We start from the raw sequence: 13,524 nt of genomic DNA on the forward strand, positions 1-13,524 counted from the left end.
CCGTTTTGAACTCGGGACGCGACTCTGACCCAAAATCCCCATTTCTGAGCCCGTTTTGAACTCGGGACGCGATTCTGACCCAAAATCCCCATTTCTGAGCCCGTTTTGCACTTGGGACGCGACTCTGACCCAAAATCCCCATTTCTGAGCCCGTTTTGCACTCGGGATGCGATTCTGACGACCCAAAATCCCCATTTCTGAGCCCGTTTTGCACTTCGGACGCGATTCTGACCCAAAATCCCCATTTCTGAGCCTGTTTTGCACTCGGGATGCGATTCTGACCCAAAATCCCCTTTTTTGGGGCAGTTTCCGGCCGTTTTGGGGCCGTTTTTGGGCGGTTTCCGGCCATTTTTGGGGTGGTTTCTGGCTGTTCTGGGGCCATTTTTGGGGTGATTTCCGGCTGTTTTGGGGCAGTTCCGGACCCCTGGCCCGGCTGTTTTTGGGGCCGTTTCCAGCCGTTTTGGGGCAGTTCTGGCACGATGGTTTTGGGGTGTTTTTTGGGTGGGTTTGGGGTGTTTTTTGGGTGGTTTTGGGGTGTTTTTTTGGGGCAGTTTGGGGTGTTTTTTTGGGGCGGTTTTTGGGCGTTTTGGGGGCAGTTTTTTGGCGTTTTTGGGGCAGTTTTTGGGCGTTCTGGGTGGTTTTGGGTGATTTTTTGGGTGGTTTTTGGGCAGTTTTTGGGCGGTTTTGGGCGGTTTTGGGCGGTTTGGGCGGTTTTTGGCGGTTTGGGTGGAGGTTTTTTCTTTTCCTGGGGCGTCGCTGCCGTCCCAGGTTTTGCTTTTTTCTCCTGGGGACCCAAAAAAGGCCAAAAAAAAAAGCAAAAGGCGCCGGTGGCGGCACCTCCGGGGGGGGAGGGGAGGGGAGGGGGCACCCCCACCCCCCACCACCCCCAACCCCGGGGCGGGTTCGACCCCCCGCGGCGCCCACTGGCCTGGGACCCCCCCATGTGCCACCGCGACCCCCCTATCGCGACCCCCCTATCGCGACAGGGACCCCCATATTGCGACAGGGACCCCCGTATCGTGACCCCCATATCGTGATGGGGACCCCCCATATCGCGACGGGGGACCCCCATATCGCGATGGGGACCCCCTATTGTGACAGGGACCCCCGTATCGTGACCCCCATATCACGACAGGGACCCCCGTATCGCAACGGGAACCCCCATATTGTGACCCTCATATCGTCATGGGGAACCCCATATTGTGACCCCCCTATCGCGACGGGAACCCCCCATATTGTGACCCCCATATCATGACGGGACCCCCGTATCGCGACCCCCGTATCGTGACCCCCATATCACAACAGGGACCCCCGTATCATGACCCCCATATCATGACGGGGACCCCTATATTGTGACCCCCCTATCGTGACGTGGACCCCCATATTGCAACCCCCGTATCACGACGGGGACCCCCATATTGCGACAGGGACCCCCGTATCATGACCCCCATATCGCGACAGGGACCCCCATATCATGATGGGGACCCCCCATATTGTGACCCCCATATCGTGATGGGGACCCCCATACTGCGACAGGGGACCCCCGTATCGCGACCCCCATATCGCGATGGGGACCCCCCTATTGCGACAGGGACCCCCGTATTGTGAACCCCCTATTGCGACAGGGACCCCCATATTGTGACCCCCCCTATTGCGACAGGGACCCCCCGTATTGTGAACCCCATATCATGATGGGGACCCCCATATTGCAACCCCCATATCGTGACGGGGACCCCCGTATCGCGACCCCCCGTATCACCACCCCTGTATCGTGACGGGGACTGCCGTATCACGACCCCCATATCACGATGGGGACCCAGTATCACGACGGGGACCCCCGTGGGACTCACACATTGCAATAGGAACCCCCAAATCATGACCCCTGTATCACGACAGGGACCCCCGTATCGTGACGGGGACCCACAAGGGACCCACATATCACAATAGGGATTCCCAAATCGTGACCCCCATATCGCGACGGGGACCCCCATATCACCACCCCCATATCGTGATAGGGACCCCCTGTATCGCCACCCCTGTATCACAACGGTTACCCCCATATCGTGACCCCCCGTATCGCGACGCCCATATCGTGACAGGGACCCCTGTATTGCGACCCCATATCGCGACGGGACCCCCATGAGACCCACATATCGCGATAGGGGACCCCATATCGCAATAGGGACCCTGTTAACAATGTGACAATAGAACAACGTGACACACAATGTAACGAGGGACCCCGTGTCGTGACGGACCCCGTGTCGTGACGGGGACCCCGTGTCGTGATGGGGACCCCACATTGTGATGGGGACCCCACATTGTGATGGGGACCCCGTGACCAATAAACCCCCCCAATCCTGAGCAGTGTCGTGTGGTTCCTGCTGGGGGGATGGGGACGATCTGGGGGCGCTGCCGGGGGGGGACCCCCCTGTCACCCGGGTGCTGTCACCCGTGTCCTCCTGTCACCCGTGTCCTCCTGGCACCCGTGTCCTCCTGTCCCCCCCGTGTCCTCCTGTCCCCCCCGTGTCCCCCTGTCCCCCCCGTGTCCTCCTGTCCCCCCCATGTCCTCCTGTCCCCCCCGTGTCCTCCTGTCCCCCCATGTCCTCCTGTCCCCCCCGTGTCCTCCTGTCCCCCCCATGTCCTCCTGTCCCCCCCGTGTCCTCCTGTCCCCCATGTCCTCCTGTCCCCCCCATGTCCTCCTGTCCCCCCCATGTCCTCCTGTCCCCCCCATGTCCCTCCTGTCCCCCCCGTGTCCTCCTGTCCCCCCGTGTCCCCTGTCCCCCGTTGTCCCCCTGTCCCCCCCGTGGTCCTCCTGTCCCCCCCATGTCCTCCTGTCCCCCCGTGTCCCCCTGTCCCCCGTGTCCCCCTGTCCCCCCCCATGTCCTCCTGTCCCCCCCCATGTCCTCCTGTCCCCCCCGTGTCCTCCTGTCCCCCATGTCCTCTCTGTCCCCCCCATGTCCCTCCTGTCCCCCCCGTGTCCTCCCTGTCCCCCCGTGTCCCCCTGTCCCCCGTTTGTCCCCCTGTCCCCCCCCGTTGTCCTCCTGTCCCCCCCATGTCCTCACTGTCCCCCCGTGTCTCCTGTCCCCCATGTCCTCCTGTCCCCCCCATGTCCCTCCTGTCCCCCCCCATGTCCTCCTGTCCCCCCCGGTGTCCCCCTGTCCCCCCCCGTGTCCTCCTGTCCCCCCATGTCCTCCTGTCCCCCCATGTCCTCCTGTCCCCCCGTGTCCTCCTGTCCCCCATGTCCTCCTGTCCCCCGTGTCCTCCTGTCCCCCCCGTGTCCTCCTGTCCCCCATGTCCTCCTGTCCCCCCCGTGTCCTCCTGTCCCCCATGTCCTCCTGTCCCCCGTGTCCTCCTGTCCCCCCCGTGGTCCTCCTGTCCCCCCCCGTGTCCCTCCTGTCCCCCCCGTGTCCTCCTGTCCCCCCCCGTGTCCTCCTGTCCCCCCCATGTCCTCCTGTCCCCCCCCGTGTCCTCCTGTCCCCCGTGTCCTCCTGTCCCCCCCTGTCCCCCCGTGTCCTCCTGTCCCCCATGTCCCCCCATGTCCCCCCATGTCCTATTTCCCGTGTTCCCCCCCAGCCCCGTTTCTGCCTTTTCTCGCCCCAAATTCGCGCTCCGCCGCTTGAAGGCGCCGCCTCCTCTCCCACCGCCCACCGTGACGTCACTGCCGCTGTCCGGCCAGCCTGGCGCCCCGCTCCCCGAGCCCCGCCCTTCGCTCCGCCCATCAACCTCGGCCCCGCCCCCTCCGCGGCGACACCGCCTCATCCTCCCCTTCGGCCCGCCCCCTTCCTCCGGCACGCCCCTCGCTCTTTCCTTCCCGTGAGGCCACGCCCCAACCCCACCTCCTTTCTCCAGCCCAGCCCCAAACTCCTCCCCCTTTTCAGGCCCCTCCCCGGACACCTCCCCTTCTCCGCCCCCTCCCCAGGCTCCGCCCCCTGGTCCGTCAGCGGATCTTCCCGCCCGGCGCCGCCGCCTCCTCGGGACTCCCGGACCCGGGACCCCGAACCCGGACCCCCGAGCCCCGGTCCCCCCGGGTCCCCCGGGTCCCCGGCCCCGCCATGTGGCTGTTCTCCCGGGACCCGGTCCGGGATTTCCCGTTCGAGCTGGGCCCACCCGAGCCCGACCCCGACCCGGCCGAACCGGCCCCGGCCGAACCGGCCCCGGCCCCGCTCTGGCGGCAGCTGCGGGGGCGCCGCAAGGTGAGAGAGCGCGGGGGGGCCGTGGCGGGTCCCCGTGTCCCCCGTGTCCCCCCATCCCCGTGTCCGTGTCCCCCCGTGTCCCCCCATCCTTGTGTCCCACCGTTCCCCGTGTCCGTGTCCCCCGTGTCCCCTGATCCCCGTGTTCCCCGATCCCCGTGTCCCCCCATCCTTGTGTCTCACCGTTCCCCCGTGTCCCTGTCCCCCTGTGTCCGTGTCCCCCCCGTCCCCCTGTCCCTGTGTCCCCCCGTGTCCCTGTCCCCCCGTGTCCCTGTCCCGCCACCCCCGTGTCCCCCGTGTCCCCCTATCTCTGTGTCCCCTGTCCCCCGTGTCTGTGTCCCCCTGTGTCCCCTTGTGTCTGTGTTCCCCGTGTTCCCCCATCTCTGTGTCCCCCCGTGTCCATGTCCCCTCATCCCCATGTCCCCCATGTCCCCCCGTGTCCCTGTCCCCCTGTGTCCCCCTGTCCCCCCGTGTCCCTGTCCCCCTGTGTCCGTGTCCCCCTGTCCCCCTGTCCCTGTGTCCCCCCGTGTCCCTGTCCCCCCGTGTCCCTGTCCCCCCATCCCCGTGTCCCCTGTGTCCCCCTGTCCCCCCGTGTCTGTGTCCCCCTGTTCCCCTGTCCCTGTGTCCCCACGTCCCCCAGCCCCCCATCCCCATGTTGGCCCCCTGTGTCCCCCAATGTCCCCATGTCCCCAATGTCCCCATGTCCCCCCAGTGTCCCCCAATCCCCCATGTCCCCTACACCCCATCCCCACATTGTCCCCATGTCCCCATCTCTGTGTCCCCATTACCCTCCATGTCCCCCCATTCCCACATCCCCCCAGTCCCCCCCACACCCCCCCATGTCCCCTTGTCCCCCAGTGTCCCTCAGTGTCCCCAATCCCCCCATGTCCCCTACACCCCATCCCCACGTTGTCCCCCTGTGGCCCCCCGTCCCTGTGTCCCCATGTCCCCTCAGTGTCCCCAATCCCTCCGTGTCCCCTTATGTCCCCTGCGCCCCATCCCCACGTTGTCCCCCTGTGTCCCCCCATCCCTGTCCCCCCGTTGTCCCCGCACTGTCCCCATGGTCTGTCCCCATTGTCACAGGCGGACGGCGCCCCGGTCTCGGTGTTCGTGCACAGTTTGGGGACAGGGGACACCGAGGGCCACCGCGCTGGCCCGGGCGGCGCTGAAACGGCTGCGGAGCCTGCGGCACCCCAACGTGCTGGCGTTCCTGGACAGCCTGGAGGTGACACGGGGACATGGGGACATGGGGACATTGGGGACATGGGGGACAATGGGGACATTGGGGACATGGGGACACCCCAACGTGCTGGCGTTCCTGGACAGCCTGGAGGTGACACGGGGACATGGGGACATGGGGACATTGGGGACATGGGGGACAATGGGGACATTGGGGACATGGGGACACCCCAACGTGCTGGCGTTCCTGGACAGCCTGGAGGTGACACGGGGACATGGGGACAATGGGGACATGGGGACAATGGGGACAATGGGGACATGGGGGACATGGGGACACCCCAACGTGCTGGCGTTCCTGGACAGCCTGGAGGTGACACGGGGACATGGGGACATGGGGGACATTGGGGACATGGGGGACATGGGGGCAATGGGGACATGGGGGGCAATGGGGACATTGGGGACATTGGGGACATTGGGGACATTGGGGACATGGGGACACCCCAACGTGCTGGCGTTCCTGGACAGCTGGAGGTGACATGGGGACATTGGGGACATGGGGGCAATGGGGACATTGGGACATGGGGGGGCAATGGGGACATTGGGGACATTGGGGACAATGGGGACATGGGGGCAATGGGGACATTGGGGACATGGGGGGCAATGGGGACATGGGGGGCAATGGGGACACCCCAACGTGCTGGCGTTCCTGGAACAGCCTGGAGGTGACATGGGGACATTGGGGACATGGGGACATTGGGGACATGGGGGGCAATGGGGACATTGGGGGACATTGGGGACATGGGGGGCAATGGGGACATTGGGGACATTGGGGACATGGGGGGCAATGGGGACATGGGGGACATTGGGGACATGGGGACACCCCCAACGTGCTGGCGTTCCTGGACAGCCTGGAGGTGACACGGGGACATGGGGACAATGGGGACATTGGGGACATGGGGACATGGGGGACATGGGGACACCCCAACGTGCTGGCGTTCCTGGACAGCCTGGAGGTGACACGGGGACATTGGGGACGTTGGGGACATGGGGGGCAATGGGGACATTGGGGACATGGGGGACATGGGGGGGCAATGGGGACACCCCAACGTGCTGGCGTTCCTGGACAGCCTGGAGGTGACACGGGGACATGGGGACAATGGGGACATGGGGGACAATGGGGACATTGGGGACATGGGGGACATTGGGGACAATGGGGACATGGGGACACCCCAACGTGCTGGCGTTCCTGGACAGCTGGAGGTGACACGGGGGACATGGGGACAATGGGGACGTTGGGGACAATGGGGGGCAATGGGGGACATGGGGGGACATGGGGGACATTGGGGACATGGGGGGACGTGGGGGCACGTTGGGGACATGGGGGGACATTGGGGACATGGGGTGACGTGGGGGCATGTTGGGGACATGGGGGACGTTGGGGACATGGAGGGCAATGGGGACATTGGGGTCATTGGGGACATGGGGGGACGTGGGGGCACGGGGGACATTGGGGACATGGGGGACGTGGGGGGCACGTTGGGGACATGGGGGACGTGGGGGCACGTTGGGGACATGGGGGACATGGGGGGACGTGGGGGTGACGTGGGGCACGTTGGGGACATTGGGGACATTGGGGACATGGGGGTCATGGGGCACATTGGGGTCATTGGGGACATGGGGTGACGTGGGGCACGTTGGGGACATGGGGGACGTGGGGCTCGTTGGGGTCATTGGGGACATGGGGGACGTGGGGGCACGTTGGGGTCATTGGGGACATGGGGGACGTGGGGCTCGTTGGCCCCCGTGTGACAGCGCTGTCCCCAGACGGAGCGCAGTCTGTTCGTGGGTGACCGAGGAGGGTGACACCGCTGAGGCGCCACCTGCGGCTGCGCCCGCCCACGGGGGACACGGGGCAGCAGGAGGTGGCCTGGGGGCTGCACCAGCTGCTGGTGAGGACCCCGGCGTCCGGGGGGACCCAGGAGTTCGGGGGGGACCCAGGAGTGCGGGGGGGACCCAGGAGTGCGGGGGGGACCCAGGAGTGCGGGGGGGACCCCGGCGTCCGGGGGACCCAGGAGTGCGGGGGGACCCAGGAGTGCGGGGGGGGACCCAGGCGTCCGGGAGGGACCCAGGATGTGCGGGGGGACCCAGGAGTGCGGGAGGGACCCAGGAGTGCGGGGGGGACCCAGGCGTCCGGGAGGGACCAGGAGTGCGGGGGGACCCAGGAGTGCGGGGGGACCCAGGAGTGCGGGAGGGGACCCAGGAGTGCGGGGGGGGACCCAGGAGTGCGGGGGGGACCCAGGCGTCCGGGAGGGACCCAGGCGTCCGGGGGGGACCCAGGAGTGCGGGGGGGACCCAGGAGTGCGGGGGGGGACCCCGGCGTCCGGGGGGGGACCCAGGTGTTCGGGAGGGACCCAGGAGTGCGGGGGGGGACCCAGGAGTTCAGAGGGGGACCTAGGCATCCGGGAGGGGACCCAGGAGTTCAGGAGGGACCCAGGTGTCCGGGAGGGACCCAGGCGTCCGGGAGCCCCCAGGCGCTGAGGCCCCGCCCCGCAGACGGCGCTGCAGTTCCTGATTGGCTGCGGGCTGGCCCATGGCGCCCTGGGGGTCGACGCCGTGTTCGTGGCCCCGGGGGGCGACTGGAAGCTGGGGGGGCTGGAGCGCGTGGCGCCGGCCGGGGAGGGGGGGGCCCCGCCCGCCCCCCCCGCGCGCGCACCACCCCCCCCGAGCTCAGCGACCCCCCGCGCGGGGGGCACGGGGGAGCCCTGGTGAGTGGGGGATGGGGACGTGGGGGGACATGGGGGGACATGGGGACATGGGGGGTCATGGGGATATGGGGACATGGGGGGGCTATGGGGACATAGGGATGTGGGGGGGACATGGGGGGATACGGGGATATGGGGGACATGGGGACACGGGGGGGTCATGGGGATATGGGGGGGTGTGGGTACAATGGGGGGATATGGGGACTATGGGGGACATGGGGGGACAATGGGGGACATGAGGACATTGGGGATATGGGGGTCATAGGGACATAGGGGGGTATGGGGACATAGGGGGGTATGGGGACATAGCGGGGTATGGGGACAATGGGGGACATGGGGGCTGTGGGGGATGGGAGGACATGGGGAGACAATGTGGGACATAGGGGGATATGGGTCCGTGGGTCCGTGGGGCGGGTCTGTGGGTCCGTGGGGCGGGTCCGTGGGTCTATGGGGGCGGGTCTGTGGGTCCGTGGGGCGGGTACGTGGGTCTGTGGGTCCGTGGGTCCGTGGGGTGGGTTCGTGGGTCTATGGGGCGGGTCCGTGGGTCGGTGGGTCCGTGGGGCGGGTCTATGGGTCCGTGGGGCGGGTCTGTGGGTCTGTGGGTCCGTGGGGCGGGTCTGTGGGTCCGTGGGGCGGGTCTGTGGGTCTGTGGGTCCGTGGGGGCGGGTCTGTGGGTCCGTGGGGCGGGTCTGTGGGTCTGTGGGTCCGTGGGGCGGGTCTGTGGGTCCGTGGGGCGGGTCCGTGGGTCTATGGGGGCGGGTGGGTCTGTGGGTCCGTGGGCGGGTCTGTGGGTCCGTGGGTCTATGGGGCGGGGTCTGTGGGTCCGTGGGGCGGGGTCTGTGGGTCCGTGGGGCGGGTCCGTGGGTCTATGGGGCGGGTCTGTGGGTCCGTGGGGCGGGTACGTGGGTCTGTGGGTCCGTGGTCCGTGGGGTGGGTTCGTGGGTCTATGGGGCGGGTCCGTGGGTCGGTGGGTCCGTGGGGCGGGTCTATGGGTCCGTGGGGCGGGTCTGTGGTCCGTGGGTCCGTGGGGCGGGTCTGTGGGTCCGTGGGGCGGGTCTGTGGGTCCGTGGGGCGGGTCCGTGGGTCTATGGGGGCGGGTCTGTGGGTCCGTGGGGCGGGTCTGTGGGTCCGTGGGGCGGGTCCGTGGGTCTATGGGGCGGGTCTGTGGGTCCGTGGGGCGGGTCGGTGGGTCCGTGGGTCTATGGGGCGGGTCTGTGGGTCCGTGGGGCGGGTCCGTGGGTCTATGGGGCGGGTCTGTGGGTCCGTGGGGCGGGTCGGTGGGTCCGTGGGTCTATGGGGCGGGTCTGTGGGTCCGTGGGGCGGGTCCGTGGGTCTATGGGGCGGGTCTGTGGGTCCGTGGGGCGGGTCGGTGGGTCCGTGGGTCTATGGGGCGGGTCTGTGGGTCCGTGGGGCGGGTCCGTGGGTCTATGGGCGGGTCTGTGGGTCCGTGGGGCGGGTCTGTGGGTCCGTGGGGCGGGTCCGTGGGTCTATGGGGCGGGTCTGTGGGTCCGTGGGGCGGGTCTGTGGGTCCGTGGGGCGGGTCCGTGGGTCTATGGGGCGGGTCTGTGGGTCCGTGGGGCGGGTCGGTGGGGTCCGTGGGTCTATGGGGCGGGTCTGTGGGTCCGTGGGGCGGGTCCGTGGGTCCGTGGGTCTATGGGGCGGGTCTATGGGTCCGTGGGGCGGGTCTGTGGGTCCGTGGGGCGGGTCGGTGGGTCCCGCGTGCCGTGGGTCTGAGTGTGGGGGCAGGGCGGGCGACATGTGGCGCCTCGGCTGCCTCATCTGGGAGATCTTCAACGGGCCCCTCCCCCGGCCCCGCCGCGCTGAGGGACCCCCGGCAGGTCAGGGACCCCCGACCCCCCCGGAACCCCCAACCCCCCCCCGGGACCCCCCAACCCCCCCGGGACCCCAAATACCCCCCAACCCCCCCCGGGAACCCCCAACCCCCCCTGGGACCCCCGGCAGGTCAGGGACCCCCGACCCCCCCGGAACCCCCAACCCCCCCCGGGACCCCCCAACCCATCCCCCGGGACCCCAAATACCCCCCAACCCCCCCCCGGGAACCCCCAAACCCCCCCTGGGACCCCAAATACCCCCCAACCCCCCCCGGGAACCCCCAACCCCCCCTGGGACCCCAAATACCCCCCAACCCCCCCCCCGGGACCCCCCAACCCCCCCTGGGACCCCAAATACCCCCAACCCCCCCCCGGGACCCCCCAACCCCCCCTGGGACCCCCAAATACCCCCCAACCCCCCCCGGGAACCCCCAACCCCCCCTGGGACCCCCAAATACCCCCCAACCCCCCCCCGGGGAACCCCCAACCCCCCCTGGGACCCCCCCGGCAGGTCAGGGACCCCCGACCCCCCCCGGACCCCCCCAACCCCCCCGGGACCCCCCAACCCATCCCCCGGGACCCGAAATACTCCCCAACCCCCCCCCCGGGGACCCCCCAACCCCCCCCTGGGACCCCAAATACCCCCAACCCCCCCCCCCAGGACCCCCCCAACCCCCCCCAGGACCCCCCAACCCATCCCCCGGGACCCAAATACCCCCAACTCCCCCCAGGACGCCCCAACCCCCCCTGGGACCCCTGGCAGGTCAGGGACCCCCCCAACCCCCCCCGGGACCCCAGATACCCCCCAACCCCCCCCCCAGGACCCCCGGGAGGTCAGGGACCCCCCCCAACCCTCCCTGGACCCCCCCTGGGACCCCCCAAGCCCCCAACCCCCCGGGACCGCCCCGGGGCCCCATATACCCCCCAACCCCCCCCCCCAGGACACCAAATACCCCCCAACCCCGGGGGGCTGGTGTCCCCATGTGTCCCCATGTCCCCATGTGTCCCCATGTCCCCCCATGTCCCGAGGTCCCCGGGGGGCTGGTGTCCCCATGTGTCCCCATGTGTCCCCATGTCCCCAGGTCCCCGGGGGGCTGGTGTCCCCATGTGTCCCCATGTGTCCCCATGTGTCCCCCAGGTCCCCGGGGGGCTGGTGTCCCCATGTGTCCCCATGTGTCCCCCCATGTCCTCAGGTCCCCGGGGGGCTGGTGTCCCCATATGTCCCCATGTCCCCATGTCCCCCCATGTCCTCAGGTCCCCGGGGGGCTGGTGTCCCCATGTGTCCCCATGTCCCCATGTCCCATGTCCCCAGGTCCCCGGGGGGCTGGTGTCCCCATGTGTCCCCATGTCCCATGTCCCCAGGTCCCCGGGGGGCTGGTGTCCCCATGTGTCCCCATGTGTCCCCATGTGTCCCCAGGTCCCCGGGGGGGCTGGTGTCCCCATGTCCCCATGTCCCCATGTCCCCAGGTCCCCGGGGGGCTGGTGTCCCCATGTGTCCCCATGTCCCATGTCCCCAGGTCCCCGGGGGGGCTGGTGTCCCCATGTGTCCCCATGTGTCCCCATGTGTCCCCATGTCCCCAGGTCCCCGGGGGGCTGGTGTCCCCATGTGTCCCCATGTGTCCCCATGTGTCCCCAGGTCCCCGGGGGGGCTGGTGTCCCCATGTGTCCCCATGTGTCCCCATGTCCCCAGGTCCCCGGGGGGCTGGTGTCCCCATGTGTCCCCATGTCCCCCCATGTCCCCCAGGTCCCCGGGGGGCTGGTGTCCCCATGTGTCCCCATGTGTCCCCATGTCCCCAGGTCCCCGGGGGCTGGTGGCCGCCATGTGTGAGCTGGTGGCCGCGGAGCCGTCGCTGCGCCCGGGCCCGGAGCAGCTGCTGCAGCGGCTGCAGAGACCCGGAGCCTTCCTGAGCTGCGCCCTGGTGCGCACCGCGCTCTTCCTCACACACATGCAGGTGAGGCCTTCGTCACCATCATCATCATCACCCCATCCCCCCATCATCACCATCATCATCCCCCCCCATCATCATCATCACCCCATCCATCCCATCCCATCCCCATCCCCTGGTGCGCACCGCACTCTTCCTCACACACATGCAGGTGAGACTTCGTCATCATCATCATCATCATCATCCCCCCCCATCATCATCATCATCCCCCCCCATCATCATCATCACTCCATGTCCCCATCATCGTCATCATCATCACCATCATCATCATCATCACCCCATCCCCCCATCATCATCATCACCCCATCCCCCCATCATCATCATCATCACCCCATCCCCCCATCGTCATCATCACCATCATCATCATCATCATCACCCCCATAACCATCATCATCACCCCATCCATCCCACCCCATCCCCTGGTGCGCACCGCGCTCTTCCTCACACACATGCAGGTGAGACCTTCATCACCATCATCATCATCACCCCATCCCCCCCCATAACCATCATCATCCCCCCACCCCATCATCATCATCACCCCATCCATCCCATCCCATCCCATCCCCTGGTGCGCACCGCGCTCTTCCTCACACACATGCAGGTGAGACCTTCATCAGCACCAGTAGCGTCATCATCATCTTCATCATCATCATCTTCATCATCATCATCTTTATCATCATCACCCCACCCGTCCCCCATTATCATCATCATCACCCCATCCCCCCATCATCATCATCATCGTCATCACCCCATTCTCCCATCATCATCATCATCATGGTCATCATCATCATCATCATCACCCCATCCCCCCATCACCATCATCACCCCATCCCATCCCATCCCATCCCATCCCACCCCTGGTGCACACCGCGCTCTTCCTCACACACATGCAGGTGAGACCTTCGTCACCATCATCATCATCATCATCATCATCATCATCACCATCATCATCACCCCATTGTCATCATCATCATCATCATCATCTCTCCATCATCATCATCATCCCCCCCCATCATCATCATCACTCCATGTCCCCATCATCGTCATCATCCCCCATCATCATCATCATCCTCCTCCCCCCATCATCATCATCATCATCAACATCCCCCCCATCATCCTCCCATCATCATCATCACCCCACCCCACCCCATCCCCCATGTCCCATCGCCCCCAATGTCCCCATGGTCCCCAATGTCCCCAATGTCCCCATCGCCCCCAATGTCCCCAATGTCCCAAATGTCCCCATCGCCCCCATCGCCCCCAATGTCCCCATGGTCCCCAATGTCCCCAGTGTCCCCAGTGTCCCCATGTCCCCCCAGCTCCGTGACCCCGGGGAGCGCCGCGAGTTCCTGCAGACGCTGCCCCAGCTCCTGGATTCGCTGCCCGGGGCCGTTCCTGCGGCACAAGCTGCTCCCGCGCCTGCTGGAGGCCCTGGAGATGGGCAGCGCGGACGCCAGCGCCCTCAGACCCCTGCTCAAGGTCACGGTCACCCCAGGTCACCACAGGTCACCCTGGGGTCACTGGGGGTCATTGGGATCGTGGGGGCCCTGGAGATGGGCAGCGCCGACGCCAGCGCCCTCAGACCCCTGCTCAAGGTCAAGGTCACCCCCGGGGT

General features: G+C 67.3%; 1 protein-coding gene across 1 annotated transcript in view; it reads left to right on the forward strand.

The window, feature by feature from the left end:
- Positions 1-3,558: 3,558 nt before the first annotated feature.
- The window catches only part of SCYL1 (SCY1 like pseudokinase 1), an 11,010-nt gene continuing 1,044 nt past the window's right edge, over positions 3,559-13,524 (forward strand). Inside the window, 11 exon segments of the mRNA XM_065044391.1 lie at positions 3,559-4,193; positions 5,274-5,324; positions 5,326-5,415; positions 7,220-7,318; positions 7,923-8,134; positions 9,878-10,093; positions 10,727-10,796; positions 11,708-11,714; positions 11,767-11,915; positions 13,229-13,300; positions 13,302-13,522. Coding sequence (XP_064900463.1) covers positions 4,053-4,193; positions 5,274-5,324; positions 5,326-5,415; positions 7,220-7,318; positions 7,923-8,134; positions 9,878-10,093; positions 10,727-10,796; positions 11,708-11,714; positions 11,767-11,915; positions 13,229-13,300; positions 13,302-13,522 — 1,328 coding nt within the window. The 5' untranslated portion in view covers positions 3,559-4,052.

Source organism: Columba livia, chromosome 38 (genome assembly GCF_036013475.1).
Source record: "Columba livia isolate bColLiv1 breed racing homer chromosome 38, bColLiv1.pat.W.v2, whole genome shotgun sequence".
Taxonomy (NCBI): Eukaryota; Metazoa; Chordata; class Aves; order Columbiformes; family Columbidae; genus Columba; species Columba livia.